At 39.7% G+C, this 15,168-nt stretch overlaps 1 protein-coding gene across 1 annotated transcript in view; it reads right to left on the bottom strand.

The window, feature by feature from the left end:
* Positions 1-15,168, bottom strand: part of PTPRT (protein tyrosine phosphatase receptor type T) — a gene marked incomplete at both ends in the record, with an annotated part of 444,837 nt that overhangs the window by 258,928 nt on the left and 170,741 nt on the right. Inside the window, 3 exons of the mRNA XM_084296820.1 lie at positions 7,181-7,355; positions 9,771-9,886; positions 13,408-13,489. Coding sequence (XP_084152946.1) covers positions 7,181-7,355; positions 9,771-9,886; positions 13,408-13,489 — 373 coding nt within the window. The remainder of the gene's footprint in view (positions 1-7,180; positions 7,356-9,770; positions 9,887-13,407; positions 13,490-15,168) is intronic.

Here is a 15,168-nt window from a genome sequence, read left to right as displayed (position 1 = left end):
CCAGTTTGTTCTTGCAGGCTTTCACATGAATGACCATCCTTGCCTAAGAAATCCTCACCCACATTTCATATTAAGTAAAGCACTACTTTTTAGCACCCCCCAAAGCAGGCAAGTTAAGAACAGGTTCCATTCACCACGAGGTTTGGAAGCCCATCAGTAACTCTCTACAACTAAACAGGCAGAAGAAAGATGCCCAGGAGAGAGTTAACAATGTACGTGACTCAAACTTCTCTGATAAATCTTTTAGCTGAGTCATAAGCAAAAAATAGGTGTTATTTTGAATAGTAATGTCACATGGCATAATGAGCAATTGACTCGTATGAAAAGTTGTACATCAGAAAGGAAGAACAATGAAAAGCTGCCAACTACATTTTGCAGTGGCACACATCTGGTGATCCGAGCTGCCAAGCTATCCACTTGGAGAGAGCTTTCAGTTAGCAAAGGCATTTGGGATATGCCCTTAGCATTTGATGTTTGTTTCTGGTATCAGCACTCCTGAATTAATTTCTGTGCATTGCATTACTTTTTTCTGATAATTTTAACTAGACATTGCAAAAGCTGAATGTTCTGATCACAGAACACGAGCCACAGCCAGAATCCAGCAGGATCAAACCCTACTAGCAACAGCATCACAGGTTGAAGAACAAGTAACAAAGTGATAATTCTGGTTTTTGACTATGTTTGGTAAGCATGTGAGAAAGCTAATGGCAAGGAGAAACAATATTGGCCAAGTAACCACTATTCCTTTCTTTCATCACAAAAAAAGAAAAGAAAAGAAAAAAAATGGTACTTGCAAGACCCTGCAGACCAACAAAGAAATACTACAGAACAAAGGAAGCCACCAGCAGGGAAAACTGGACAACTCAAATACTCTGCATCCCAGCTGCAATATGCTAGAAAGTCACGTTACTGCTATCTTCCTCCAAGAAGTAAGGAAGAATGAAATGTATGAAATCACCCTGTCCGTACTTTTCAAACAGGAGTGTAAACCAAGGGAGGCTCAAACACATTTATTTGCATTTGCCAGCCTCCCTACTTCTACCAGCTGCGTTGTTTGTCAGGAACTTCCTCTAAAACAGAGGTTAATAGGTAGATATGACTACCTGGAATAGCAACCAATAAAAAGCATCTTATTTCCACAAATTTTTAGATTACATCTTTCATCGAAAGACCAAAATCTTATATAAATTATTTAGGCATTTTATTATTTAGGTATTATTTAGGCATCTCCTTTATATTGTCTGGTGGAGAAGACACTTCTCAGAATTGCAGACAAGAGCACATGGCTTATCTTCCTTTCTACAGAGGTGCACCCTATAAGATGAATTCATGGAGAAGTCACGAAAAGCCAAAGGAGTCTAGAGAGCTGAGAAGGTCTACACCCAGCAATGCTTTTCATTTCAGTATTTTTGTTCTTTGGAGGTTCCTTCTCCTCCCTTAGAATGGATGTAGGAAAGTACAGGACAAAGTGGGCAAGACTCTGCCCTCACAAACAGGAAAGAGGAAACAGCTTTCCATGACACCATTCTTGGAAAATAGATATTTACCCAGGTTCTTTCCCTTCAAAAAGATTTTTTTGTTTGTTTTGTTATGTTTTGAATACTTTCTCATTTATTAGCGTATTTATATCTTGTATTTGATAAAGAACTTGATATATACATCATGAGCAACATCACACAGCCCAAGCAACTTCATCCCCCGCCTGCCTCTCTACCAGGCTCAGGTGGAGCTTCAGTCAGGATAAAACTGAACCCTGGGCTTACATTTGCCTTTGGAAGGAAGATAAACCAAAAAAATAAACAAATATATATACACACACACACACATTATTAATCTTTCAAACAATCTCTGAAACTCAGTGGTGTGACAGGAAAGCCATATTAATTTCCCAAGTGGCTGCAATGAAGATAAACTTTTACACAGCACTCCCTGCTTGTTTGGCATAGAAACAGAAGGCTACTGAAGAAACAAATATTCCAAATTAGGAAAAAATTGACACCTAACTATTAGTTTATGAACTTCCCTTGTATCCCAGCTGCGGATTTGCGTTCTTCCTGGGAACACCTTTTCTAATTTATTCCCCCTTGGCTAATGCAAGCACGAGAAACAAGGAATACATGCACATTGCAAGTGTGCAGCTCTGAAAATGGGATCCAGCCTACAAATGGCACATCAATCACTTCTCAAGGATAAGGCTTCATTTCCCAGTTCTATTTTGGACATTGAACAGAAGAAGGAAATGTTTCCTTTTGAAAGAAGGCACATCATTCTTCCTAACTGCCAGCTTCTGTGAAACAATGGCTTTGTCCTCATCTCTCTGCTCTCAACACAACAACACTAAGTTGGAGTGAAAGAAGGCGAAGGGAAGGTAAAGCTCTTGGTGAGAGGGAATGTGTTTGAAATCCCATCTCCCATTTTCTCACCACACCCCCAGCTGATGCTCACAGCTGAGTTAAAGCAATAGCCAGCAGATGACAATGAACGAGGCAGTTAGAACAACGAGGAGTTTGAGTAATTACTAGTCAGATGTGGACACCAAGGAAGTGAGCATTACGCTCTGTATCAGTGTGATTACAAAGAAATAAAGGAATGGAGGCAGCTCTTTCAGGCACCCTACAATCACAAAGCCATCCTCCCATGCTCTGTTATTTCCAAGCCAGCAAAACCTTCCTGAATGGTTGACATGGGCAAAACCCCTCTGTGCTAGTCAAGGGTTCAGAGCAGCAACATCACTGCACACCTTACCAAACCTACACCTAACTTCTCCTGGCGCAGCACACGTAAATTCTGCAGACAATCTAGTTGTGCAAACTGGAAAAGAGAGAGAGAGAGAGCGCGCAGCCTGAGGGAGATCCTTGTAATCACAGCTTTACTGATACCGTTGGCAGTGCCAGCAAGAGACTTCTTCCTGTTCACAAGGTGATAACTTTGAGGACCTTGATTAACGCGCATTACTCAGGCAGACAAATTCAAATCTACCCAGCAACTTTTGCAGTCTGGATGAGCCTGATAAATAGCTGCAAGGCATGAAAATTGCTATCTGAACTTATTATGTATACTAGAAAAATATTTTTAACAGTGAGATCTAAAATGCATATATTTCTGACCATGGATAAGCTTATCTCCTAGATGGCTCCAAGTGAGGGACTGGGCTTGCATTCCAGCCACCCCCATGGCAGGACAGCTGTGAGGCTGTGGTACCTCTCCTACCTGCACCCTCAGCCTAGGGCCTGAAATACCACCGGGACAAGAGCTGCTGTATTACCCTGCGATGGCAAGGATGTTACTTTTAAGTATATTTCACACAGATACCCTGGGGTATAGAACCATACATGTGCTGAGCAAGAAAATAACAACAACAACAAAGAAAACATCAAGAAAATAAAAAGTTTTGAAGAATCTTGAACATCTACCACCCCTCCTGATAACTGTTTCATGCAAAGTGAAAGACCACGGAGTTTGCCAGCAACCTTAGCAAGTATGTGGAAGGTGATTATATTTTCATCTCAGACACAGGCTCTACTCTAGAGCAGACGTGTAACGCCATACACCAGACTTTCACACCTACACTCCACTTCTTTTACCTAAGCAGACCTATGGATGGCCTCATGTAACACTTCTAGGGCCAGCTCCAGCCCAACAGTGGTCTCAGCTGTACAAGTCAGATGTTTTTATTACTTTCTTCTTTTAAGCTATAGGAAGTTCTTTCTCCTAGAAGTTCTTCCCAGTGTTTAAAAAGTAACTGAAGGTATTCCAGACGCAACAATACTGAGACAGGTCAAAATACCTGTAGAGGTCAAGTCTGCCTTACGATTGCTAACCAGGAGTTTGTGTGGTGTATTGCATTCTGGAGCAGCCTAACCATACAGATTTTTTTTAATGTGTAATTATTTAGCATGCTTTTCACACTTGAATATTTAAGCTCTGATATCTGATAGCTTGACAGTTTTTTTTTGCTTTTCTTTTCTTTTTTTTTTTTAATTCCAGGATGTACTATTAGCACTAGAGCAGTTTTCATGGTGTACCCAGTGAGTTAATAAATAGACGGTGCAATTACAGTGACAAGCATCGCACCAGAAAAGAACTAGAGAAAAAATAGTAAGCAATTCTGGAAAATGAAACCACCTCTCCCTCTGGTGTCTCTGAAGGTATCAGCTTCACGTCTAAAAACCTCAAGAAAAAAGCAACTGATGAAAGACAAGCTGTCCCAAATACCACAAGGATTACAGAAAGCCCCTCAGTTAAGAGGCAGACTGTGTTTCGTCAGTGTTGACTAAACAAACACTTTGAAAAGCAGCTAAGAAAGAACTAAAGAGTACTAGAACATATCCTAGGAGGTCCGCAGAGGGGCTTTGTTGCATATTCCAATCCCTGTTGCAGCAGAACAGATTTTAGGAAAACGCCATCAGTCTAAACAAAATTGCATCAGGTAGCAACAAAATTTTGAGGACTTTCTGGAGAGCAAAAAGAGCAGAAAAATGGTTTATGATAAATAGATTATAGATTTCCAACCATCCATTCAGTAATTAATCTGGGCACTCAGAATATCTGAAATCAGTGAGGATAAAAAGAAATAAATAGCAAACAAACTGCTGTATATACACAGTTTAAAATGTTATTTACACTGTTACGCGGGGACAAGTTTCCTGGAAGGACACTCAAATTATATCATTAATACAGATCAGATTCTGGCCAATTTCACAGTATTTTAGACAATCTATACACAAGCAAAACATACACTTATTTCAGAATACGAATGACTGCCACGCAGACTTACTTTTTTACTTTACCAAATTACAGACAAGAAGCATTCCATTTGATCAGTACAGCAAAATGTAGCAGCACTGGATTTTTTGAAAACTGCCCTATACACAATTGTATTAAATTACTATATGTGCAACAGTGAGAGATAAGAAATAGAGAAGAGCTATTTCCACAGGCACACCAAAGGGTGGTAAGGTGTATGGATGGAAATGATAGGTTTCTCTGGCTTTACTATTATGATTCTAAAGTGCAGAGAGAAGAATAAACGTATTGTCATTTACACAAGCCTTGTAACATAGTCAGAAAGGCATTAGCATAGACAGTGAATAGCTCTACAGAAAAGCATTCTCAGTAGTACAAAGGTATCACCTACCAGTAAATACACTGCAACAATTTAAAGCAAATAAAGTTATCATCTTTTGTGTAAGATTTCCGCTAATTACAATAATACATTAAAAAACATGTCCACACAAACATGTAAGGAGAGGACTGGCTGGTAGGGGGGTTAATTTCACTGATCATTTTATTTGCTGGAAGAGGTACCTGCTGTTCTGATTTAGGGTGCAGAACTAGAACACGATGTATTTCAAAGGAAAATTTCTCTTTCTGTACCCACCAAATATCAATCACGCAATATTGAGAAATGTGAATCACTTTCTCATTTCTATAATAAAATATCTTATGCCTAGGGAAGCAAACAGATCTTTACATGAAAAAGATACACTGATCCTTTTTTAAACCTTAACCTTTGTTGAAGAAATCCCATATGATTTTATGTTCAACTGACTAAGCAAAAGCATGCAAGGCAGAGTATCAGCTTGGATTTAGTAGGTTTAGGGACAGGACTATCAATTGAGCAAAACTTCAATTACAGACTAATTTAATGTATACCCAAGTACATTACTGCAATTCAATAAACATCTCTTCAGAAGTAGACAATTCCAATTTGCTCTCATTTCAGCCTGTGTGCATGCATTACAAATTTGCTATTATCCACACTAAAATTAGTCAGACTAGAAGTACTCATCCATGCAATCCCAGAGTTTCACAGTGCTGCATCAAGCTAACCTCAAATGAACCACTTAACTTTTCCTGCTTACTACCCTGGAGCAGAGGAGCATACCTTCCCAGAACAACACTACTCTCCTGAAGTTTCTCCTGGCTAGGTGCCTGCCTGGGTACTTCAGCAACAAATCTATCGATGCCTCGTGTTGCATGTCCAACCATTCATTTTTATAACTCACTCTTCCATTTTAATCCTTCTCATACTGTTAAACATGGAAGTGTCAGGCACGTGCCCAACTCTGCATATTCTGATATTTGGTTGTTCTGGAAGATCTCCTCTACTTAGCAATGATACAACACTAGATACGCCACTCTTGGCAACTCAGTTCCTTTTTAATTGTGAATTAATTTCTCCATATTTGAACAAATAAAATGCAAGATCATCCAGTGGGAATTAAAAGCACTTGGCATCTAATGTGAACATTCTCTTCATGATCTGTGTAGTCTGAGTATCTACAACATTCAACACTTGATATTTAAGGCACTGTGAAGGCATTAGCATATCGATCATCAAGTGCCAGAGTAAATTAGCAGGAAGTGAAATAGTGGATGAAAGTGATCTTGTTTCTGCAAAAGTCCATTTTCATAGAAAATTAAAACATTTGGATCAGTAAAATTACGCTCCATGAGCAGAGCTGTACTTCAACTTCCTTCCACCCCAAGTCACCCCCACCCCAAATACAGAATGAAGCACTCTTGGGGTGACTTTGCCACCTTCTGCTCGCTTCTCCTAAGAGGCAGAGAACATCCCTGTGGAGAAGCTCAAAGTAAGATTAAAAAAGTAGCACAGTAAATAACACCTCACTACATGCCTCGTGGAAGCTCTTAAGCAAGTACCACCTTGCAAACGTAGGCACAGTATCACCTCTTGAAACACAGTAAATAACAGAGCTAAAAACTCTAAGCTTCCTCCAAGAACTACTGATGTCTCTGCTGTGTATTTTAAGACATGAGCAGACTCATCCCCCACCATTTACTCCCAGCAGTCCTGAGCAGACTCATTTGACATGCAATGCTCTATCACAGGATTATTTATGCCTGATAAACTGTAAAGCAAGGCAGATGAAGCTGACTGACAGTTAAACTGTTCAGCTGACTGCATTAAAAGTATCCATAGCTACCACGTGTTACTACAATAGCTTACGAAGAGGGCTACATCTGGGTGAAGTTTTGATTCAAACACTTGTTTTAAGAAAGTGACTGAAATTCTTGTCTCTCTTACCCTTTTCTCCTACTTGAATTTAATATGAATGAAAGAGGAAGGTCCAATAGGATGTCAAATCTTATACGCAGTTGCCATGTGGGAGGAAATACTCATCTTACATAAACTTGCTGTTTTAATGCAACCTACCTTTCACTATTAATTCTGCATAATTTGAAACTCCAGATCCACCATCTGAACGAATGACACATCGGTACTTGCTGATACTGCGTTGAGAGGTGTCAGCAACACTGACAGTAGCAGAAAAACGTCTATGGTTGACGACTCGAGTGACCATTAATGCTGTGTCCCGTCCATTCCACTGCTGTGAAGGCAGACAAAAATAACGTCTGTCAAAAGGCACACAGATCATTCACTCTTTGTTACTATTAAAATTGTTCAAACCTCCATGTTCACATTACTCTAGGTTACTTTTTATATAAGCACGATTTTTCAGGGCAACACTGCTAGTCATGCCCCTGCAATATGTACAGGGCTTTGGATTTTGTGAACTAACGCGCTTAAGTATCCTTACAAGTATATTTGTTTAAGTTTTCATGTCTACTTAAATTTTGAAATGTTTTTGTGCATTTGATGTGTTATATATATACAGAAAATTCTGGAGAGTGACAGTTCAGACTGAATTTGTGCAGAGCATATCCAAAGGCTTAGCTAGGACATGAAAATACTACAAATGAACAGGTTTTGTACATCTACAGAAATGCTACGAAATCAACAGATTTTATAAACCTGGCATTTTCAGGTGTAAAACTTTGTTTCCAAAGCAATTTAAATAAATGAATTGGATGAGCAGAAATCCTTGTACCTGCAACACTCCTCAAAAAATCTCTCCCTGCCAATGCCAGACTACATTTTCCCAACTGGAAGAGTGACAGATGATGAATTAACTAGAAATCAGCATAAACACCTGAATTTGTTCAGTTGGCCTAGTTTATTAGGAGGCTCAGAGGAAAATACACTGCCATTTTGCCAATTTCCAGTAATCAATTTTGGGAGGTATTTCCAAGGCTATTTTCATTAAATACTTCAGTTTTAAAATATGGAAAACAAGTCCCCAGTAGCAACAATGGTTTCCTCCCAAACCCCTGCTTCTCTCGGGAAAAGGTTCATACTGCTTCAGATCAGAAGTGTTTTTACATGCATCTAATCATAACTGAGGAAACATTTCACGGAAAGAACTCAAGAGATATAAAATAAGCCAAAATATATCTCAGTGGATATACCTCAGTGGATGCTAGAAGTGTAACACAGGTTAATAAATTTCAGATTAAAAGATAATTTTTAGGATAATGGCTGTGATAGGAGTACAGTTAAAATGACTGTCAAGTCATTTCTAGATAATGCCAACTACATTTCTAACCAACACAATCTCCTTCCCAGCATTAATTTTAATTCTTAGTATTAGGCAAACTGATTCAGCTCCTAGTATTTGGACTAGAATTGAAACTGTTATTTAAAAAAAAAAAAAAGTTTATTAAAAAGTCTCAAACCAATAAAAGAATTTGAGAAAATCCGTAACATATCACCACAAATACCATAGCAACTATGATAAGGGTCTGTTACTGATGATGTTGCAGTTGTGGTGTTTTTTATTGTTTGATTGGGGGCTTTTTGTTTGTTTTACTAAGCACCAAAAAAAAAAAAAAAAAAAAAAGGAAAGGAAAGAAAAAAATGAACTGAATTTTGCCGTAAATGAACTGAATTTTGCCGTCAGAACAGTAATTTAAGAAAAGATGCGTGTTTAAATTCTACTGTATGCAGAAAGTCCTTAAGGCACATGCTTGCTAAATCTGGTCCTCCATCACATCATTCTGAGCTGTGAATAAAAACTGTTGACTGGCTTCAGCATTTTGAAAGTGTCAGCCCTATGCACATGCACGGTGCATGCAGTAACAGAATCCTTGTTTGGGACATTAGGTGTTTCACGGTGCAGAAGTGTAGACAACTATGAGAGCTCCCTTATTTTTAAAGTTTCTAGAAGAACTCTATGGATAGAACATGTTAGTGCTGGGACTCTCCACAGCCAAGCACTTGAATGGGCAGAAGAAATAACCTTGTTCTTCACTGGGAAACAGTACTCCACCCTTCCAGTTTGCTAAGTGTTCCACTTCTAAGTCTAGAACTGAAAAACAGTTCTTACATTTACTATACCTACATGAATAGTACTACACTGTCTTTCAAGTCCAGCTGGCAGGATGAAAATATAGGTATTAAGAGAGCGAATGCTTTCATCTTTTATTGAGCAACTAGAAGAAACAATCTGCTATCAACACAGCTAAGGGAAACTGAGAGGAAGGAACAAAGGCAGTACACAAAATGATTTTTGCCTATTTTTATCAACCAGATAACTATCTCAGACCTTATGGTAGGTTTCCATCTTAACTTACTGCCCTCAGCCCTTGCCAATGACACTTTTGGAGGGCAAGGGGGAAGACAACCGCAAATTAAGCACGAATGAGGAACTTCTCCACTTGCTCTGTCTTTTCTGTTTTATGGCTGAGTGCTTACAGGTGTGCACAGATTTGTTTGAAACTAAAGTTTTGCAGTAACTGGCCACTTTCTCCATCTTCTGTAGCATGATTCTGTATTTTGTCACCTTAGACTCCCATCTGGAAACACTTTAAAGCAGTTCTCAAAAGATCTCAGTGATAACATTTTGCCTCACCACCTAGTTGTCCTCCATCTACTTCTTTTACTTGAAAACACTGCATCATCTTACCTGGAGCCAGAGTTTGTCATGCTGTGACCACTTCCCCCCAGCAATGCACTGGAACGTCGCGTTCTGTCCCACGTTAACCTCCACGTTCTGCAGCCGTAGGAAATGCGGTGCTTTTCCTAACAAAAGATGCAAAGGATAGGAAGGGTAGAGCAAGGCAGCAACCGATTGTTACAGCAATACTGACATAAACACCCAGCAAAGCATTAAGGTCTATCCTCGACCAGGCAATTTAGTAAAATGAAGCTGTCCTTCAGTACCTGACTATTCCCTGCAGAGCAAGGTGGGTGAGCTTACAGAGAACAGCCCAAGATACCAGTACAGAGCTCTGGCACATCTGAAAACACAGACTGTCAGATCACAAGTTCACGGTCATCAAAACAATTTCTTACTCCTTGCTATGAAGAGTAATTGAGTAAATTCTTTTGAAAATTGTGTTTTTATAAAGGTCAAAAAGAAACCAAAGGTTTCTGAGGTTGTCAAGCATGACTGACCCAAACCAAATTCTCCTAAGTGCCTTTTTTCCCTTTTTACTTTTTTTGACTGTCAACTACATCCTAGAACTTTAGAATAACAAAGTCATTGATATAAAATCATTGATATTAAATGAAATATTGGTATTAGTGATAGTATTTTATCACCATATTAGTTAAGAACAATGTAATTTTTTGCTGTCATTAAATTCAGTATTAGTTCAATATTAAAGCACTGATACCAAAGCGGCAATATCATCAATATTAAATATACATGTGTTGACAAAGGAAAAAGATCAAAAAGATTTTTTTGACTAAACACCACTCATCTACTTAAGTTAAAAAAAAAAAAAAAAAAAAAAAAAGAACTTACAAGAAAAAAAAAAAAAAGCAGTGGTGAATCTGACACTTCAAAATGACCTTAGTGCTTGCATGGCTTTGGAAGAAAGTTTGTGCTCCAATTAAATACTTTTAGTAAGACACACAGAGTCTTGTAGGACACTAAAGGTCAATCCTTTTCAACTCATCTTTGAATTTCCTAATACGATTAGCCACCAGAGAGATACAAAATTTCATAACACATCCTACCCTATATTCTTCTATTGGAAATAAGTAACTTCGAGAGGGTATGGACATCTGTGCCCAAGCATGTATGAGGCTTGGCATGCGGGTAGGTGTTCACTACAGGCACATGAAGACTGTACACTATGCTGAAGGTTTTTATCTAGTTTCCATATGGTGTTCTCCCTGCACTCCGTTTGCTGACACCTCCAGCACACAGGCTGCAGAAACGCAGTGATTCTGTACTTCGTGCTTTCTCGGGGCCAGAAACATGTCTCTGAGTTCACTGGAAAACTACCTTTGGGTGATGGATGGGATGTACTGTGTGATATGTGCAGGCCAATACGAGTAATTCCCACCCCCAGGCGAAGGTGTGTAGGTACATGCAGGCTCCAAAGCGGGCACCGTGCGGCCTGGGTAAGCACAGCCCCCCCAGCCCCAAACCCCCCACATCCCTCGGGTCTGCTTGTGTCCAGGGCACCCGGCTGTCCCCCCCCACCTTGCTCACACACAGCGAGCCTTTAGCACAGTGGCAGTGGATACTCCACTGCTTCCCTTCTTGGGATTTCGAAGCGGCAGCACCATCTTGGCATTTTCCTCCATCTCTGTGGTGTAATTAGGCACATCTTCTGTTGTGTTTTTTTTTTATTATTTTATTTTATTTTATTATTATTATTGTTATTATTATTTATCTTATTTTTTATTAAACTGCTACCTAAGTGTGAGCAGTACACTTACCTATGAAGGTGAAGCAGAAATGAAAAAATAACACCAATGATTTCAAGTCACACACCCATGCTCACCAGGAGCTCCGTGGTTCCTGTGTTTTGAGTTGTAACAACTGTAAAATGAACGCAAGGGGCAATGCCTGTACAAGTGACAGAACACGCCCTGGTGACATTTGCCCTGGTGGCTGTCACTGCTGAACAACAAAGGCAACGCTGGCAATGGGACAGGAGAGGCATTTACAAGGACTGCAGAGAACTCGCAGCCTGTGGGGAGCTCTGTACTCTGCAGGTTGCAAACTGACTGGAAATGCAGTGGTTACAGTTCGAATCACCCCACTTTGGGGTCAACAAGGTTGCGCTCAGTTTTCTAGAGGGACTTGCACATACCTGCAGACACTGATTTAAACATCAGTTTAAATACTTCACTAAGCAGGGGTCTTTTTGTTGCTATTTTTTCGATCCCATAACCTTGTCTGGGCTTTGCCACACAGTTGGTTCAGTGGCCTCTTTCCCAGTAAAGGGATCAGTCACCACCCGCTATGCAGCGGAATACATGCGCATCATTCGGGGGATTTGTTTGGATGCTGCCAGTTATCAGCAACATCTGGTCAACACAGATTGTAAGGATTTCTTAATGAAGTAAATGCACCCAAAGGCCTGAGCAATGAGCACATGGTAAATACAAATATAATTTAGTTAAACAGCAATTAACCATATTGCAGTTATCAGAAATGTCCTGTTAAACTTGAGCAGAGCCATCCATGTCTGTCACGCTAAATGGTAGCTATTCTTTGAAATTCTGTACTGCAAGAAAAAAAGTCTATTCACCTCATTGATATAATCTACATGATTTTGTTGTGAGCAGCCACTGCTGATTTGCTGAAACTACAAGCTAGTGAAAGGGGCTGTAAAGCACTGAAGTGGCAGGGTGGCGGGATACCTTTCCAAACGACACCAGACTACTCGGAAATGTTGAATTTGCAGCACCAAAATATAAACAAATGTAAACATAATCTAATAAATCAAAGTATCACCCCAAAAGTGCATTTTAGTATGCTACGTAATAGTTAATAATTTGAGCATTAAAAGACATGGGGTAATTACAGATTACTTTTAAGAACATTAAGGTATTTGAAGGAGACACGTCTAAACTCACTAAAGAACATGAAAGCTGTTTAAAATCTTTAGAAGGGGCTATGTACTACAGACACAATATAGACATGCAGAAGTCCTCAAGCCTCACTGTGCATGCACAGAGAAATCAAAAAAAATCATGCCACAACGTAGAGATTTAAGGCCTAAGTATGAAAAATGTAAGCTGGGCATAATGTAACCACTATAGAAGCAACATAACCCAAATACTTTTGAACAGTGCAATCAACCTGCATTAGTTTTCACTCTTGTGCAAGTCTGAATGAGATTTATTTTTAATATCCTCATGCAGATGCTGAGTGGGTTTAACATTTCTTTCGAGAGATACCTTTGGGATATGTCCTTTATTAAGGAAATACTGAACCAATTTGATTTCTTTTTGTTTGTTTGTTTGTTAAGTCAACCACACAGGGCATTATCCAAAACTTTTTATATCTTTTTCTACACCAGTATGATTCAGAAATAACAAAACAATCAAGAGTTCTGTGTTCTTATGGCAGTATAGGAATAGAAACTTCCAGACATTCAGGCACTAACTACAGACTCAGTTTTGCTTTTAGCACAACTTGGTAAGTTAAGCAGTTGTGAAAGGCTGATTGTCATCACGTGTCTCAGGGGACATAAAAAGAAATCTTAGAGCTCAATGAATTGGGTATATCACTACTTGAGACTGCAAAGCCTGGTATATAACACACTGATAGAGTTAGAAAAACAAAGAATGCTCACTGCATGGATGGGCAAGAACTCTGACTTCATCCACAGCTATGTACCCTGGATGTCCTTTCAAAGAGACAGATTCAAATATCACCTGAAATACAAAAAAAGAAAAGGTTTTCTGAAAAGAGAAACAGCAGTAGTCATTTGGCCAGTCACAACATTCTGCTCGTATTCCAGTGTCTGACGCGTTCAAGGCATTTTATCACTGATAGTGGAGGGGCACCTATGCAACTCACTATGCGGATGTATATCAAAGACTGGAAATCTGTTTGATATGGAAAAAAAAAAAATAGAGCAACATTAATTAGGATTAGCAAGAACTAAGTACTATTTCCATTTGGAAGAGCAAAAAATACCCTCTTCATACACACACACTCCTGTATAAACTATAAGCACCAGTCCAAGAACATTACGTGTGTAATCATTTGACATCTTGTTCTAATTAGTGTGCCTCCAAGTTGGAGAATGTCATTCACAAGATGATTTTCTCATTGAATCAATAACTCTGCATGGATTCTTTTGAAGAAAACCTTGATCTGGCATGCACACTATTGCAGTATCAGAAAGCAGTAAGTGAGCAACAGATGACCCTGGATTCTAATTACTGGACTGAAATAAGATTCTCCCAGAAATAATAAAGTTCTTTTCTGCCTTTCCCTGGACTGAACTAACAGAGTCTGAGTACTCTTTGAAAACATATGTAACGCTTCTCTATATTAACAGTAAACTACTTTACACTATTTTCTGTATGGATCTGGACAATGAAAGTGTTCTACTAATTTGAGGCCGATTACACATACATTTGATTAGTGATGAACAAAAATGTCACACTATTCTAGGGCTGTGTTATTGTACCTGGAAAACTGCCCTGATTTGAAGTGTCCTGTTACTAACATACAAGCTATCTGCAAAGACTTTGAGATGGGGCAGGGGAAACCCTAAAAGACTCATTAAAATTCAGTTTACTACCGCTAAATAAGATTCAGAAGACCAATAGTATTAAATATGGCCCAGTTTATTCAAACAATTAAAGGTTAGTAGGACATGAGGAACAGGAAATTTGGTAACATTAGCCGGAATGCAAAAAGGAAAAGTGCACACTAATTATTTAACATGGTAATGGTAATCACAGAATCGCATTTCCTCCTAACCTCTAGTCTAAACCTCCCTTCTTTCAGTTTAAAACCATTGCCCCTCATCCTGTCATCTGACCAAGCAAAAAAGTTGCTCTCTATCATTTTTAGAAGCCCCCTTCGAGTACTGACAAGCTGCAATGAGGTCCCCCTGGAGCCTTCTCCTCTCCAGGCTGACCAACCCCAGCTCTCTCAGCCTTCCTGCCCAGGAGAGGTGCTCCAGCCCCCTGGGCATCTTCGTGGCCTCCTCTGGCCCCACTCCACCAGCCCCACATCCTCCTGGTGCTGGGGGCCCAGAGCTGGACGCAGGGCTCCAGGTGGGGCCTCAGGAGGGCAGAGCAGAGGGGCACGATCCCCTCCCTCCCCTGCTGCCCACCCCTCTGCTGATGCAGCCCAGGGTGCAGTTGCCCTTCTGGGCTGCAGGCACGCACTGCTGGCTCATGTTGAGCTTTTGGTCTACCAGAAACTCCTGAGTTAGCAATTCTCATCTCAAAGGAAAGGAATGAAGTGCTATCCTTAACTATTTTTTAAAAAGTCATGCATGTGGAGAGATTAAATGGCTGCTGTCCTTGGCATTTGAAAGGGATGTTCCCCAGTTTTGTTTCCTCTTACTAAGGCAACGTTCACACTCTACTAA

The sequence above is a fragment of the Netta rufina genome (genome assembly GCF_964035555.1).
Source record: "Netta rufina genome assembly, chromosome: 16".
NCBI classification, from domain to species: Eukaryota; Metazoa; Chordata; class Aves; order Anseriformes; family Anatidae; genus Netta; species Netta rufina.
Note: the sequence above shows the minus strand (reverse complement) of the source record. Positions and strands in the feature narration are given on the sequence as shown.